The sequence below is a fragment of the Scomber japonicus genome, chromosome 19, assembly GCF_027409825.1.
Source record: "Scomber japonicus isolate fScoJap1 chromosome 19, fScoJap1.pri, whole genome shotgun sequence".
Taxonomy (NCBI): Eukaryota; Metazoa; Chordata; class Actinopteri; order Scombriformes; family Scombridae; genus Scomber; species Scomber japonicus.
Window position 1 is genome coordinate 15,698,530 of NC_070596.1, and position 17,933 is coordinate 15,716,462.

The 17,933-nt window shown below is 40.6% G+C and overlaps 1 protein-coding gene across 1 annotated transcript in view; it reads left to right on the top strand.

Moving 5' to 3' along the window:
- LOC128380056 (WD repeat-containing protein 70) overlaps window positions 1-17,933 on the top strand; it is a 38,146-nt gene that overhangs the window by 5,403 nt on the left and 14,810 nt on the right. The window contains exons 9-11 of the mRNA XM_053339737.1: window positions 2,095-2,171; window positions 9,170-9,344; window positions 17,794-17,893. Coding sequence (XP_053195712.1) covers window positions 2,095-2,171; window positions 9,170-9,344; window positions 17,794-17,893 — 352 coding nt within the window. The remainder of the gene's footprint in view (window positions 1-2,094; window positions 2,172-9,169; window positions 9,345-17,793; window positions 17,894-17,933) is intronic.

Below are 17,933 nucleotides of genomic sequence, written 5' to 3' on the forward strand. Positions count from 1 at the left end.
TGTTAGTAAATTACTTATTTGATTATCAACATTCTGAATTTGTATCAATTAGATATATTGATTCTTTGAATATCCAGCTCCAATTTTCAGTTGATCAACTAATCCATTAATCAACTGATACTTTCAGCAGTTCCAACCTGGACCTAACAAATACAGAAACCTGTTTAGCCTTTTCTAAATGCAGTTACAATAAAAACTATGACAGGTAATGCACCTAAAATAGAATAAATATGGTAAGGACAGAGTGAGACGAAAGATAGGTGTTTTCTTTCAATGTTCTTTTGTGAACATTGTGCATTATATTCTTTTCCATGGTTGACCTGTTGTAAGTTTTATTTTGTCTATAGGTCATGAGATAAAGCCTAAAGATTGGTGGTCCAGATGTCCTCTGTGATCCCTAACAGTATTAAAGTTGAGTCATGGCACTGTACCTGTTTGTAGAAATAGCACCCTTAAATAACCTCTTAGCTTATCCTGCAGTGTGGTGTGTTTGTTTCATCTATTTTTGGGCTCAGATGAAACATTTTTTTGCCTGTCCTGAGATGCCTGCGCAATGTCGACAAACTAATAATAGCAATGCCATCTATATTACTTGAAGGGACAAGTATATCCTAATGTTTCAAACCAAAACCAAATTAAAACTGAGAACTTCTCTTGGGATTTTTAAGTATCTCATTAATTCAGAAAAACAGCTGAACTATTTTCGTGAAAACTTTTTTCAGAATTCTGAGATAATTATCTCATTAATTCAGAAAAACAGAGACTTTTTTTTTTCCTTCTCAAATGAATGCATTATTCTTCAGTAGAAAACAAACTGGGAATGCCGGATTTGTCCCAAGATAGTCCGTTGTTGTTTTCGGACTGACTTCTTTTCTTGGCTCTGTTTGTCATTAACATGTTCTATTTTTGTTTGCTGTTTGTATGAACTTTAGTCTGTTTCTGTTTAGTCATTGGCAATTTGTTGTCCTAAACAGTTGAGGAAGAGGAAGGTATCAGCTCCTTCACCCTCATCATGAAGCTCTTGTGATGAATGATTCTGTTTATTTTGATGTTATTGCACAGAGCAGGGAGGCAGTCACTCACAGCCCATTTGAGCTTTAACCTCATACATTGAGTGTGTTTTTTACCACTTAACAACCCACAACTTCTTTTTTAGTCGTTAAACAGCAAGACCTGGGCAGTTTCCTTCAATTGATTATTAAAGCAGTGTGCTTAAAGTATTTGACAGGGAGCAGCCAGTGCTCTCTTCCTGATGTACATACCAATGTCATTTGGTCAACTGCTGTTCATGCAAGCCTTTGCCTTCTTGAGCATCCTGTCAAACAGTGGTATGTCATATCTGAAACCTCTTTGCAAGCACACTGAAGTGTTCCTCTCTGACCTGGCAATGAGGGAGGCCTCCCCCTGTGATATCCCACTTTGAAGTCATTTGTTATGAGTAATTCTTCGCAGGACGACTCTAACAGCGGAAATGGTTAGAAGTTAGTCTGCTAGGAGCTTGCTGTTTGGAGCTGTGACCTACAGCCTGCTGCACTTCTTTAGAGTTCACTGGCTCAGTTATACGACAAAGCCTAAGTCAAGATAGGCCAGAAGTCAAGGTTACAATATGTTGAAATTAAAGGTCCAAAATATATCCTGTATATCCTAATGGGAGGGCACTTTTAAGGTGCATTCAGAAGAAATGACAAAATTGGTGCCTCCTGGGAACTTTTTTGTGTTTTTAGAAGATTTGTTTGTGTGGGCAAGTGAGGTCTTACCGTTGCCATGAACACTACACAACTGTAGTACATTGTCACAAAAACAGCTGTCTTTTTACAGATTGCAAAAGAAGTCTTCATGAATTTTTCTTTATTGGTTCCTCCTGGTAACATTTCCCATGTTATGTTTCCATCAGCTCTTACTGGCTACAAGTGCTACAGCTGGCTTTTAAATATCAAATGGGTTTGAAAACTGTCATATAGTAAATGATAACCTTGGATATCCTTTTTATCCTTTGCATCTGAAAATGACGCTAGCTACAGGAAGTGGTTAGCATCAATCTAGGGCCCATTAAAAGTCTGTAGTTTGTTAATTTTTACTCTTTTCTCTTTTAAGGGCCACACAGCTATGTTGAATTCTGGCTGCTGGCATCCCAAGATTAAAGAAGAGTTCATGACATGCTCCAATGATTGGTGAGTTTTAAATATGTCTATATGTAATGCAGTGGATCAGAGAGCTGCAGGCAGAATCTTTGTTTGTTATAGGTTCTCTGTGGTATATAAGCTTAAATAATCTTGCACATTTAAAAACATGAACCAACATGCAACATACGGTTTGCATTTTTTGTTTTTAATAGCAATGTTCCTGGTATTGATCCGGTAAAACGTGTCTCTTAATTTAAATGTCCATAATAATTAAAGTGGAGTGAAAGTTTATGAAACAGGACATGCTGTGATTATAGGTATTTCTCTGAGGCACTGTAAACTGCCAAATCTAATTTTCAGACATTGCTAAATGTTTAACTCTAAGCAATGAAACTATCGTATTTTGTTGTATTATCCTACATGACTTTCCAGGATGTGCATAAAAAACATCTTATTTCATGGTCTACTGCACAGTGACATCCAATTTCAACCCCCCAAAAAATCCCTTCATCTCATCAAATGAAATTCTTGGATTGATGCTCCTGAATAATATGATCACTTGTCTAACATTTATTGTGAATGATCTCATCCCTGCTGGGCAAGTAACTAGATAACGCCATATCCAAGGCAACACTCTCATCTCACTGTCACCAGCAGGGAGTCCTCTAGTCCAGACTATGCTTCTGGAAATAGTAGTTTGGCCTCACTGCTGTGCATTGACACATGGCACATTTTCTACTGGATGTAGTCCAGATGCAGACCTGTATTTGTAGGCAGTGAGTAGGACCAGAGCAATGCTGCAGGTGATAGTAAGATGTGACACACACACAGTTAGAGTTTTAGCAGGATTCTGCGTACTTACAGCAAGCAGCATGAGTCCTGTATGCCTGCAGAAGCTGTAAGCCCCTTGCCGTGTGTATAGGTGTGCATGAATTTTTGTGAGCGAACATGTGTGATGAAAGCACAGTGATGAGTCTAAGTGAGTGTGACAGGCAGCAGTGCAGAAACCCAGGGCTATCATCATCATTAAGTGGAAACAAGGGCCTGGCTTTGTGGGCAGGCCGTGGCCCAATGTTTACCAGTGTTACTGCTCTCCCAGATGTGGAGGCTGGTTTATTTAGCTCTTATTGAGGCTCTGGAAATCCTCCCCTGGCACGTTAGCACTGGGTGTTGCCCCTGGCCGACTCACAGGAGAACAGCGGAGAGGAGCGCACAGGGAGCCATTCACAGGCAGAGCAGCTGCGTGTGAGGAGGGTTCACACCAACAGTGCAGGTCAGCAAAGCAACCTGAGTCTTATAGATGGAAAGAGCCAGTGACCAAGAGAGAGAGAGAGGGATCGCTCAGAGTGATTTACAGGTGGGAGAGGTTTTCTATATAACCCCATATTGCACTTTTACTTATCGTCACGTTGGTAATGTGCAGCGCAATACAAGGGGTTACTTGGTGATAAAGTGCAGTACTTCACTTTCCTGGTTGACCCCACAACCCTCCCTCTTCAATCTAAAGTGTTGCTCATTCCTCCATTAACAACAGAATATAGCCTCCAGGGTTTTAAACCAAACATACAGATCACATTATTTCAATCCTGTCTGTGCTCTGGTATCACATCATTTTTCAAGTTTTATGTTTTAGCACATTTTTTTTTTTTTTGCAGATTTGCATTTAATTGATATATATATACCCAGCTTCTTGTGGCAGGCCCCACAACTATACTGAAGTGAAAAAATATTGTCTTAAAATAAGAGTCTGTTTTTTGCCAACATTTTATGGTCTCACAGTATGTCACTTCTGTAATGTGAGACTTGGTTAGGATTATTTAAAAAAAGCTGTGTTTGCTTGAGTGTCAGTATCACACTTGGTGGTCGTCTCTTTTCTCCATCTAAGTTCCCTCCGCTTTGCCCGAATCAGAATTTTCTGGTTTTAGTAAAAGCTTAAATTTATGCGTGTGTGAAAACCTAATCTGAGCTTAAAACATACCCTTTGGAAAGCATAGCAGAGAGTATGCCCCGGACCCTGCTCTCTATGGACTTCAACATGACTTTCTTACCCACAACTGAAACATGAACTCAAATAAAAAACCCAAACAAAAGACTGGCTGCTGTAAGACGTGTTTTTGAATTAATGCCGACTTTGTTCTGCTGCCTGTTGTGCAGGCATGAAACAGAGCTGTGACACTGTAGTCCCTTCGTGGGTGGACCTTTTGTGATCAGACATAATGTAACCCTATGGACAACATTATGGAGGGAGCATCTTTTTCGAACTCCAGTAACATCCTTTGAATTATAGAGTCTTCAGAGGCCAGTCAGTGCTCAGTGGGCCTCTTCAGAATGGACCAGTAGTTGGCCAATAGTACCAGTCGGTGCTTGCTACTGGCTGTTTCTGCTTGAACATCAGACCGACACTCCTGTCTTTCTTCCTGTGTCAGCCTAGTTAGAGAGTCTTTGTTGTGTCTATTTGAATAGGTTATTAAGCATGATCACTGGACCGCCCAGCTCCTTAATTAAAGGCCCCCTGAGTTGTATGGAATCTCATTCATAAGAACTGCCTCCCAGCTCCTTGAATGATTTCATTAACCCAACCTTTTTCCTTGAGAGGAAGTACTGATGAGGCAGTTAAATAAAGCAGCAGTAGGGTGGTTGTGATTGTCCTTGCACACTGAGGTTTGAATGGTGCTTCAGCAGGACTGTGTGACTCTCATCTAACAGTGAAAAGCAGTTCTGCTCAGACTGGCGTGAATGTGTCAACATTTCACATTCCTCCCCATTCTGTTTGAGAGATTGTGAGACTATAAAACGGCACAATATTTTCCAGCATTATTCATTTTAGATCCAAAGAGGCCAAATGCGTATTAAGAATAGAGCCACTTTAACTAAGGCTTTGCTGAAAGACTGAACACCTGTTTGAAAACTGCAGATTTATTTCTCAGAATGTGAAGGCAATATGTGCCGGGTCTACTCCCGGTGGAAGTATTTCTTTGGCAGGATTGAACTTAAAGTAAACTAAAAATATGGCCGGGACTTTTGTGTCAGTGTTTTTTTTTTTTTTTTGAGAGCTGGAACCTTTTCTAATAAATGAAATCCCAAACAGTAGTGGCTGAAAAATCCTCCAGCACTCTTTAAAAGTTGTAAAATGGTAATGTACCGTACTGTAACTAACTGTATGTATCTATTCCTTGGTGCCTTCAATGACATGACATTGCTGATTATTGGTTTCACTTTAAGTCTTTTTATGGCGCCCCGGAGAACCATCAAAAATTCATATTATGCTTGTTTTGCGACTGAAATGTCAGCCAGCAGAGCAGAGGACAGGACAAACAGCGACTTCCTAATTGAGCCCACATGTTACTTCTGTTGAGCCCTGAGACACACTTGCAGATGTACACACACAAATACACACAATTTGAGGAATGTTTCCAGGAGGTTTGAATGCCAGGGATTCCCTTCCTGCTGGCCTGCTGTCAGGGCTGCAGCTGGACTCGGATGTGTAGCTCTGTGCAAGGAAACCCTGAGGACAACATGGCAGAGCTTTTTACTGCTGAGGAACAAACTATTTGTCTTTATCATGTGCTCAAACCAAACACATGATGTGATACATGTGACATTTTTGAGGAATTACCTTCAGAGAGCATCCAAAAAATAGAAGATGTTAAACAAAGCAGATTCATGATCTGTTACTTGGTTAAATCCTCATGATCAATGGTGTTTTTTTTTGCTACCTGTGGTCAAAGTCTTTCTTTATAGCTTTATATGAGTCAGTATTTCTTTCTCTTTAAACTTTTGTAACCCGTGTGTCTAAATAGATAATATCTAACATACTATATACTAGTAAGTAGGTCATCTATTTTTCATTGCTCTGAGTGAAAAGTTTGGTGATAGCTCACTCTAGATCTTTTGAGAGGAGAGGGTTCTGCTGATCTGCGTGACAGAACAGGGATGCAGAGTGAGGACAGACGCCACAAATTGTGTGTGAGCATGTTGGGGCGATCTGCAGTTTGACACATCAAGTTCATCCACAGTCCAGCACGTCTCCAATTGTTGCCTTACAATGCTACTGTTCCATATCCTGCCCAAGAACGCACATACCATACCACCAAGGAGTGCATCTGCTGTCCTTGTTCAATTTACAGTCATGGCTGAATTTTTGACTACCGGTTATTTGTAGTTGTTTAGTGAATGAATACAGTTTCTTTTCTTTTCTTTCCTTTCTTTTATCAGCCCATTTCATTATGAGGAGGTCTGATCAGGATGCTTGGCTAAATTTTAAGAGCTGTTTTAACTTCTTTTAGTCCTTGAGTCAATCATTTTGTATCCTGTAGTGTGGTCTCACCTCCTAAGTTTACACCCTTTTAGATTGATCTTCCAGCTTGCAGCCACACTAATAAAGTGATGAAGTTTCATGATTCAGCATCTCACAATAACCACAGTGCATCTTTACTTAGACCACAGCGATTCCTCTTCAGCTTCCTTGCTTGAGTGCCAGTGTGTGTATGCCTCCTCCCAAATCCTTCTGTTATTTTCCCACTTTATCTTTTTCAGCTGCAATGGAACATGGAGCATCTTCTACTCCTAATCCCCCTTTTCCAAAACACCGCCCCAGTTAGTCAGTCAACCGGCCATCAGGCAACACAGCCTGTCCCCATCACCGGAATTCGACCAATAAACAACCTTATACAAGTTGTATACCTTTCTTTTCCCTCTCTCTTTTTTATCGCTTCATCTTGGAAAGTGATCCTAGCAACCGTCAGCTCCCCTTGGTCTATAACCTGACAGACAGATAAAATCTGGGGCCCGGGGAGTTGTCACTCCTCAGTTGATGTGTGAACGACTGCACTACCTCTTAAAGTGCACACGCATGACTGAGGATGTATGGGTCTCATTTTATTGCATTCACCCCACTGTCTCTGAAGCATTTGTGTGGAAAAAGGGGGCCGTTGATTGAAGGGAAAACAGGTTTGCAGGGATAAGAAAAGGGGCGAAGGTATTGCCCCTGAATGTTTTTGCCAGTTTCTTCCTGCCGCATATGAATATTTTGACTTATTCATTGCTGCTACTTTCCCCAAACAACCACCTCCTCTGATCGAGTAAAGATAGGTAAATATCCTCCGAGGATGTTTCCTCTTTGGAATAAAAGACATAAAAAACTTCAAGATGATTTTTTGTTAGTTTGATGGTGCATGGAACGTTTTTACACTTCATTTAACAATTTTAGAGTACAAACAGCTTCCCCTTCCCTGCCCTGCTCTGTGTCTTGCTTCTGACAGATGAGGGTGTGCAGTCTTCGCCTTGTGTTTCATGGTTGGCTCAAGACTGGTGGGCTCCAACCTCCCCGCTCTGTCCCCTCTGACAGCCGGCAGTGCCATGTTTTGGAAAGAGCCCTTACGATAAATAGCATTCCAGGTTTTGTGTGCTACGCAAAAGGTTATGTTGTCTTTATTGTCCTGACAGACGCCTACAGTCTTCTGTAAACAAAATAGAGATGTCTGTGTGAGGCAGCAGGTGGACCAATTTGTCATCCAGTCCATGGCTATCACTCTTTCTCATTCTCTCTCACACATACACTCATGTTAACACAGTGTACAATGCAGTAACCTGCACATTGTACTTGGCAACCCCTTCATACATACAGCTTTTGCACCCTCTTGCAGAAAGAGAATTTTTGATTTATTAACAGCTAAGGTTTATGTGGATTTAAGCACAACTATGCATCAAACAGAGTTTTATTTGACCCTTGCCAGTTCTTAGTCAAACCATATGTCTTCAGTTGGCATTTGTATCACAATGTTAGACTTATCCAAACACAGTTGAGTGTGCGTGTCTGCGACTTTGTAGCCAGCCATGGAGGAATCCTTGCCTGGCTGTTAGTAGCAGCCACGACTGTGTGTTTATACTCCTCTGCCGACCTCATGACCCAAAGGTCACAATGCTCACTAAAGCAGGCAGTGGGTCACAGACACATTTGGACACGTTCTGTCTGGTGTGAGGGTGAGTTTGGGTGTGTGAGAGGTTGGCTAAACGTGTTTGTGTGTAGTTCTGTCTTTCAAAAAGTAAATGTGGACCTTTAAGTCTGACTTCCAGTAGTGATAGGTACCTATATTTATCATTATTACTACCTTTGTTTTATGTGTTTTTCCTTTTTTTTTTCTTCATTTGATTTTTTAAGTTTTTCATTGCAGGCTCTGTTATTAACTTTGTTTAGAGTTCTGGTGGTTTCACAAAGGCCCTGAAAAAATAAAGAGCTAGCCGAATAAAGAAAGATGAGTGATGCTAGCTTAGGTGGGAAGAAGCTGTGTGAAACATCTCTTGCTTGGACATCCTCTAGACAGCATGGCATGCCAGCAGGGTCAAAGGTGAAATGTTCCACCTTGTTTTAAGTTAAACAACTTGATGTTCTCAGATAATTGTCCACTCTACTTTGAAATTCAAAGCATGCAGTAATACTGACATCTGCTTTGACTATTTTTTTACTTCATTGTTTCTCTTGTTTTAACAGAAGAGATACTGTATCTCTTCATTGTGCATCCTTTATGTAAATATATGTCCATTTTTTTCTTGTTTGCTGGGTAAATTAAGTGCAATGATATTGAAGTAATTAGTCTGTCTTTTAAATACCACAATCAAAGTCAGTAAAATGTGCAATTGTTTATATAAACTCAGTCAGGGGCTCTTGTTGGGCCTAAATTAGAACAATATATAATCAAATCTCATTTACATGTATCTGAAAATCAGCATTTAACTTCCTTGCCGTCAGTGGTCCAGGTTGTGTAATGTATCCAACAGATGTAGGAAAGAGAATCAGGATTTCATGGAAGCTTCAGACATGCCTGTCAGACTGATCTACTGTTCTGCTATTTGCTAACTCCTCACCCTGTAACACGTAACTGCCTAACCTTATGTTCATGAGAGTGACTCGGGCACACTGTATCTCTATATGATTCTGATTTATGGTGACGATGGTGTTAATGACCACATATGTTTTGAGGAACAGATATTTTATGATTGATTTGTGACAGTTGGGTGAGGATAAATTCAATTTTATCTGTCTACAGCACTGTGCGCACATGGGACCTGAACTCAGACAAGAAGCATAAGTCTGTGTTTAAACCCCGGTCTGTCCAGGGGAAGAAGGTCACCCCCACATGCTGCACCTACAGCCGTGATGGGAAGCTCGTTGCAGCAGGCTGCCAGGATGGCACCATCCAGATCTGGGACAGAAACCTCAGCGTGAGTCTTAAAACATACACACATACCAACCACCACAATGTACAGTGGGTTGTAAACATAGGATGTCTGTTTTGTTATGGCCTTGGGTACAGAGTCATGAGACTTGGGTCATCTGGTCACAGGCCAGAGAAGTCAGAGTTCAACAAGTCAGGAACACAGAGAAGAGTTCAAAATGCCTGGCTTAAAATGCATTTGTCCAAACTTGAAGTACTTGAGAATATTAATAAATAGCCTTTCTGACCCGCATTGACTCTGTTCTGACACTGACTGGGTACATGGCAGTGATCCTGGGCCAGAGTTGCTGTCATTCTGCCTAGTGTCTGTAGAAACTAGAGTTTACAGCCATGGCTCTGTGATGCTGCACTTTGGCACAGCGTTGCTTTGAGCTAAGTTATAACGTCAGCATGCCAACAATGACTATGCTAACATGTTGATGTTAAACAGGCAGGTTTACCATTTCCATGATTTAGTCATAATCTAAAGTATTGGATGCTTTAACTGGCACTAGATGAAAAGTTAAGGGAGTGAGTAATTACAGTTTATCCTGAGGGGGACTTCAATGTGTGTAACACATTTTATAGCAGCGTATCCAATGTTTGTGTGACATTTCACACGAAACTACAACGTAGGAACCTCATGGTTGTGATACAGAAAAAGTCAGGGGATCATCAGGATACACCATCTGGGAACCATGAATGTCTCTATAAAATTTTGTGCTTGTACATAAAGTAAATGTTGAGGTATATCAAAGGATAAGTGAAAACTCTGACCTGCTGGTGGTGCTAGAGGAAAAGCCAAAAGTAATGACCGAAGTCATTAAGCTTCATCTTCCGGCTACCATAGATTTCTGGACCAAACTTCATGGCTATCCATCTGAAGTGTATTACTGTAAACCAAAAATTTCAAGCTGCTGATGGTGCAACAGGAAAAGGTAAGGGATCAACAAAGTCAGTGGGTAACATGAGTGTCTGTACACGATTTCCAGGTAATCCATCCAATAGTTGTTGAGATATTTCAGACTGAACCAAAGTAGTGGACAGACCAACATAACCATCCCTTGAGCCACACTGCTAGCACAGCAAAAAATAAAATTATGTAACTGAATTAACTGATGTGTGATGATTGAGTTGAGTTACATGGAAGTTGTTGGGAGGCCCAGTCACAATTTCCCTCTGTACATTTTCCACTATTAGTTAATGAGGCAATTAGTGATCAAAGTGTACATTCCATTCTTTCAAGATTCACATTGTTGAGGTAATAGTTGATCTTGGCTCCAGAGAAGCGTTGCTCTCACTTGTTTGGCTGTTTTCACTTGAGTTATTTGACAAATCGTCACTGTAGATAAAAATGACTTCCATTCAGGCCTGGAGAATGCCTCTCCTCCATCTTTCATCAATTAGATTGCCTGGGAGACTGTTTTATCACTGCTGGTTAGTCCTTAACCCGTGCCTTCCTGTATACCCACAAGTCTTTCTTGTTGATGACAGCTAGAGTGACACATCTCTGGTCAGTGTCTGGGCAGGAAATAACTTGCTGTTGTTTCCCGTGAAAGGATCAGAGACAGAGCAGGTTTGGCAGCTTATTGCTCACAAGACTCACCTCCGTTGCACAGATGGGAAGAGGGGGGAAAAAAGGGTGAGAAGTGCATTTCTGCAAGAGGGGGTTTTTGGGACCCACATCACTCATAATTCAGTATTTCTAAAGGATGACATATTGCAGGCATCAATCCAGTTTGGATTTGTTTTACATTAAAGTTAGCAACTTTTGAAACTGTGTTTGCAAAGGAGCTGTCTCCACTGTGTAAGAAATACTGTGTGGTTACTCACCTGAGATCACAAAACTCTATAAACCAGCGACACTTCAAGGTGGAAAATAATTGCATATACAATAGAGATTTAAAAAATTGAGTGTGAGTGCATTTTCATGAACTTGTTTTTCTGCCTCTCAGTCTTTTAGCACATTTCTAATTATTTTCTTCACTTCTTATCCTTTCATCTGTCCAAGCCCACATGTGGACAAGGTTGAGTGCTTCTGTTATTTCATATGAGAATAGTGACAGTGACAATCAAGCTGTAGTTAGTGAGTTGGAACAGCTTGATTAGACAGAGGGGCTTATCTAGATTAGTCAAATGGAAAGTAGGCTACATTATAATTACTCAACTTTGTAATTATAGGACACACAAACAATGTAGTTAGATGGAGGAATTGTTTTCACTGTAGCTACTTCCCCATTGTATCTATACTGTGTTTTGTACATTCATCTAACAATGCTGTATAGACTCCCACCTCTCTCCCACTCACCCATCATCCCACCCCTGGTCTGCTCATAGCAGCAGGCTCTAAATGATTGGGTTAAAGCTCTCAAAATTTATTACCCCTCCTTCTTCAAACTAAATATTTACCTTGCGTCCCATAGCAGCTTACAATACTCAAGTCTGTTGCCTGACCACTGGAGCCTGTCCTGTCTGAATGGCTCAAGAATTTTGTAGGTGCCCCCTGCCCTAATCAGCAACCTGTGCTGCTGACTCAAGTTCAGCCACGAGCCTAAAAAGGAGTCAACCTCATGCTTTTATTGCTGCTCCCTCCCCCAGCTGAGGCCTATCTCCTGTTGTATGACCACTATTACTCATGGACAGAATATGCAGGAAGATCAATCACGATCAATCATGTACATGACCTTGATCTAGAGCTCATCCTGAAGAGAAGCTATTGAGGATGACACATCGTGCTCTTGAACCCTGACATGAGCTGATTGATCCTATGACGGGAGTCAAGTAGGTCTCTTTTAGTGGACTGCCACAGAGAGTGATTGCATGCTCGTTCTCTGACCAGAGGGGTCGGTGCCAGAATTGCAAGACTTCATTTGCATTCAGTGGTTGCCAGGTAATGTGCACTCTGTGATACTTTGTGCACCGGGGGTTCAGGTCTTCGTTCCAAAACATTACCACAGAGACCGGTGGAATGTTATGATGTCAGTGGTGGACTTAGATGTTTCCAGACTACAGAGTGGGACCCCAAGAGAGGTGGTTTTGATAAACTAGTCTCTGGGGAGTGTTATCATTAGATGATGTGGCAAACTCTCTCTTGTTTTCTGCACAAGGTGGCTTTTTCACAGTGAGGTTTCTCTCATTATTGTGGATCAATCAGAGTCCTGCTTCTCTTGCAGTGCAGATTATTTAGATACTCACTCCAGTGTGATCCTCTAAAACACACACACACACACAGCCATGAAAGATCAGAGTAGCCGTGCAGCGCTGTGGTTTGGCCACTTGATCCTCAGAAAGCAACAAAGGTCAGAGTGAGATGTTACAACTGACTGCACATTGGGCATCATCAAGTCTTTCACAGGTGTCCGGTTGTTAAAGTATTGAGGTTGGAGAAAGGCAGAGCCGTGCAGTATTTATATAATGATACTTGGATAGCTTGGTTTGGAACAGTTGGCGCTGCGGTAGATTGTTATCATAGGCTACTGAGGATGAAACCCAATGCGGTGTTCCTTCAGCTATTTATGAACTGCTGCTGCTGAATGTGTGTAGACCTTGATAACAGCTCTGTGCATATGTGTGCATGTAAGTTGTATAAATGATTATACGTGTAGAAAAATAGTCACATTGGCTCACTGAATAATATTATGACAATTTAGCCTGATGCTCCTTGGCCAGAGAAGAAGGGCACAGCTTACAGAGGATGTCACAAGACATGAGAGAGGTTTCAAACAGTATATGAGAATCCGGTTTCACAAGCCGGCTGTGTAGATTATCACAGGAAGCAAACACCATGGCATCTACCAATGCCAGCCAACATCAGGATAGTAAATAAACACGCAGCCTTTCACAACAGCATTATATGATCTAGAAATAGCTACAGTGGGTGTAATAGACAGCTAGAATAACCACTAGCTGCCTATTAAAGGCACAACCTTCTCTGATAGTTATTATTAAGATTATCAGGTTTAAAAAGTGTCATTTTTTTCCTGCCCTGCATTAACTATCCCATGTAGTTAGTATTTTTATTGCGAGTCTTTGTTTCTTTTGTATTCTTTTTATCATTACCTCTGAAGTTGGACAAAGGTTATGTCTTTTCCTCATTCCATTTGTCTGTCAGCAGAATATTTCCTTATGCAGACATTGAAGCCAGTATAACATACCACAACAATACAACATAAAAAGAGCTCAAATATGGCGTGACCTAACAGCAGATGGTGTTAATCTTAGAAAGAAAGATATCAGGTGAAAAGGGTAATAAAAACAAAACACTTCGTGGATAGATTTAGCACAACAGGACACATTGAAGACAAGACAACAAGTTGAACAAGAACCTCTAATTTTTCTTACTAGTTGACCTCAGGAAACCCGTGGATATGCCAAATAAAAAAAGTAGTTTAGTGTAATTCTCACTGGACAGTTATGTAAAGCAGATTGCCTCACTTTCTCCTTGCAATATATTCATGCAGTAATACCTACATGTGTTTGGTGTACTCTTACTCCGCACCTCTGCAAACCATAGAGACCAGCCTGGACAATAATCACTATGAGCTAAAACGTATTCATGATGTGCCATCGAGCATTGAGCATTTTGCAGCAGCTCATAAGTTATACTGTAAGACAATATAATTCTTAGAAAATGGTTCATCAGCATACCTCCTGATCATAGTCCACTGACCCCAACCAACCCCTTTGTACCTCGCATAGATGTGCCTGCACTTATATGAATGGAAATAGTTTGCTTGAATACGCTCCCTTTGTCCATGTGCTCACAACATAACGGAAAAAAGACCCCCAATGTCTTTGTTTTGAGCTTATATATTAAATTCCAATTATTGAAGCCCAGCCAGTCACTACACACCCTAAAGGTAGAATATTCTGTGTTCGACGAGGTTTAAAACTTACACTTTCGACGTCAGATAGCCTGTGGCCCAGCTGTTTCAAACCTGCTGTAAGATTAGAAAATGTAGTCTTAATATTAAATTGCCCTCTTGACTTTTATTTCTCAACCAAGTCAATTTCAGTGCAGTGCATAAAATAATAAGTAGATAATCAGAGATAAGAAAGTGGGGGAAAATGGCTTTGTGTCAATGGTAATATATGAGTTAAATGATGATGGGAAGCAGAGAATTATCCCTGGAGAGACTAAGAGGCTAAGTGGCCGAGACCTGAAAAAGTGGAATCCATGTTATCTACAGTTCAAGGTAACACTGTTATCTGTCTCGTCCAAGTTAATAACTTCCCTCCATTTACTTTGGAGGTGAAGTACGGCCTCGATTCCTTCTTTGTATCATAAGGACACATCACTCATTCACCTCATGCTCCACTCTCCTTGCTTTTTTAGCCAGTATTTCTCTCTATTTATCTTATCTGTCTTCCACACTTTGCACACTTAAAATTCCTTATCCACCTCGCGGAGTCAAAAGCCTGTATTGCTGCAATTCTCTTTTCACTGATTTATTTGCATTCCGTTTAGAATTAATGAAAATGTGGCTGTATAAACCAAGGTTATGTTTGTTTGAGTGTTAGCAAGACTACTTCCCAAACTATTGCTCCACCAGCGTCTTTTAATGATCGATCTCTGTAATCTGGCTTTAGTCTCTGCACAGGAAAACTCTGGAAGGAAGAAGTAAGAAGACACAGGAAACTCATTTTAATTAGTGCTGAAGCATTTAGTTAATTAATCAAGTAGTCGATGTACAGGAAATTAATCCAGAAAATGGGTTTTGGCCTGCTGGTCAGACAAATTAATCAACAATGAAAAATAATAAATCTTTTTTTAGCTCTAATTATAGTATTTGGAATTAAAAAAAAACTTGACTAGAGTTATTTGTTTCTCTGCAGTTGGAGATAATTTTTTATAAGCTTCAGGTTGAGAATAACATGTATTTTTACGTCACTGATTTTCTTTTTTTTATTGGTTATCACGTTTTTTCATTGCTATTCATTGACCACGTTTTTAGTACCTGTGTACTTTTAAGGAGCTTTTCTTTTTGCTGTTCTTTTGTATGTGTGAGAAAGATAGAGAGAAAATTGTGTGTGTGTGTGTGTTTTTGTGTGTGTGTGTGTGTTTTTGTGTATGTGTGTGTGTGTGTGTGTGTGTGTTGGGGGGGGTGGGGGGTTGAGCTGGGTTATTTCCAGCCTGGAGCTGCAGACCTTGGCACACACACTCCTTCTGCACTACAGTAGTACACCACTTACTCAGAGTAAGCACTGAGGACGTACATCGAATGGCAGGCCATTTTGGAAACTGCTGTTTAGACAAGAAGTTAAAATGCTTCTGTGTGCAGAGGGAGCACGACTGAAGAAGAAGCCGGAATGAATTAGGAATATTTTAGGATAAGTGTTTGGCATTTTCCCATTGTTTCCACAATATCCCTAAAATGCCATCCAGCACCACAGTGACATTCCATTCCCCCTAGCTTTTGTGATCAGTCTATTCTTACCTATATAATAACCCTCAGCTGAAATGTCATCTAGTCTACTTGGTTTTCAGTGATACATGCTGATCATCCCATGTTTAGAGTTAAGACTAAGATCACATTCTCTCATAGCAACATGCTGTGGAAATAGTTACAAGGACAGAATTATACAGGTGATTGTATTTTATATGCCTAATACCTCCAGGTATTATTCCATAAATACCTGGGAGGTTTTAATATTCAGTGTGCAAGCTGCCTCTCTTTTTCCATTGTAGGCTTTTATGTTTAGCTGGGGTTAAATATGGTCCACTGCAGCTAAGGATTACATGCATTATCGATTAATCTGCTAATCATTTGGAGAGAAAACCTCCAATCTCCCTCAACTGGCTCCTTAGGCCACAAAGGAGCAGCAGCTCTACTCTGAGCTCCCACCAGGTGTCTGAGCACTCTACCCTACCTTTAGAGGTTAGCCCAGCCGCCCTACAAGCTTTTGATCTCATTCTTTCAGTCACAACCTAAAACTGGTGACTACAGGTGATCGAAACGAGCCTGATGGCAAAGCTCCCAATTGTTTACCACAGTGGTCCAGTACAACCCCCACATTACTGCTGATGTTGCACCAATCTGCCTGTTGACCTCACGCTCCATTTTACACTCACTCTGGGAACAAAACCCTGAGATACTTGAACTCCCTCACTCAGGGCCATGACTCACTCCAAACCAGGAGGGAGCAATAATCAGTTTTCATGCAGAGAACAATGGCCAGACACAAGTCATACTGTGTCTGTATATAAGGTTATGTAAGGACCAAATGGCTCATCGTGATGGCCACTGAACCACTTACTCCTGCAGCACCCCAACAAGACAGGGCTCACTGGTTATCATCTGAAATTTAACCCTATATTCTCTCAGCCCAAACACAACTTGTAATTGTGCATGCTCAGTCCCTGGCATGGCTTTCTGGGACAATTAATGAAGTAAAAATGAGCTGTGAAAAGGGCCTGATATCCATATTTTCTAATAAATATTTTGAGGTGACATGTTTTAAAGATAAGAAAGATCACAAACAGCAAAGTTAGCCATGGGCTGCAGTTAAAAGAGGGTGTCTGTTGTGTGTTGTTGCTTGTTGAACTATACAGAGCAGGAATAATATACTACTATTTCAGGTAGGAGGAGAAGTCAAAATACCATTTGTCAGACAAGGGCTTGCCAAGGTAAATATCTGTGGTCTGTAGTCTTGTTAAAGATGGTGGAGGGTACAGTGTGTAACATTGGTGGTGGGCTAAGTTGTAGTGGGCTTCATAGTTGAGTATATAGTGTGGTGTTCATGGAGGAAATAGAAGCCGTGTGTTGTTTTGAAGAGACAGAGAGAACAAAAAGGTTAAATTTATGCTACTGATACAGAGCGTTGGTACATCTGGAGACATCAGGAGAACTGTGTTTTATTATTGATGATCAGTAATGAGCACAGCAGCGTGTTTATGGAAACTGCGTGGAGAGCCAGCTGTACTTTGAATGTTGTTTTAATTAATGATAAGTTTTGGCTATTTCTTTTTCTTTCTGTTTTTGTCCACCACAAGGTTGTATTTATTCGTGATAAATATCAACAGGATATAAATAAATACACTAATCTGTATTTGCTCAAGAATTCCTATTTTTGTCACATACACATATTTATTATTACACACAAACAGACGTGTGTTGCTACTATCGTGGCCTCTGTACTAGACTTTCACTTTCATACACAGGCTGTGCACATGATATGGAATAATGAAATGGCATTTAACCTTTATTTGACACATTCATGCCAGTCTGTTGGTCACGGGCGAGTGAGTGGTCATTACTTACACTATCACTCAAAAGTTTGGACACACTTTCCTGTTCCCTTGAATAAAAAAGTGTGTCCAAACTTTTGGCTGGTACTCTAGTTGTGTTGTACATAAATGAAAAAGCATAAAACTATATAAGAACCAGTTTAGCAGAGTCATGAATGCAAGTTCATATAATGTGTTTAAACCCATTCTTTTTTTGTCTTGTTTTTAGGTCCACACAAAGTTTCACTGCCGGCAAGCCCACACTCCAGGATCAGACACCTCTTGCCTCTCCTTTTCCTACGATGGTGTGACTCTAGCGTCACGTGGAGGTAAGAAGTTGCTTTCATCAACAGTGCAACTTAGAGCTTC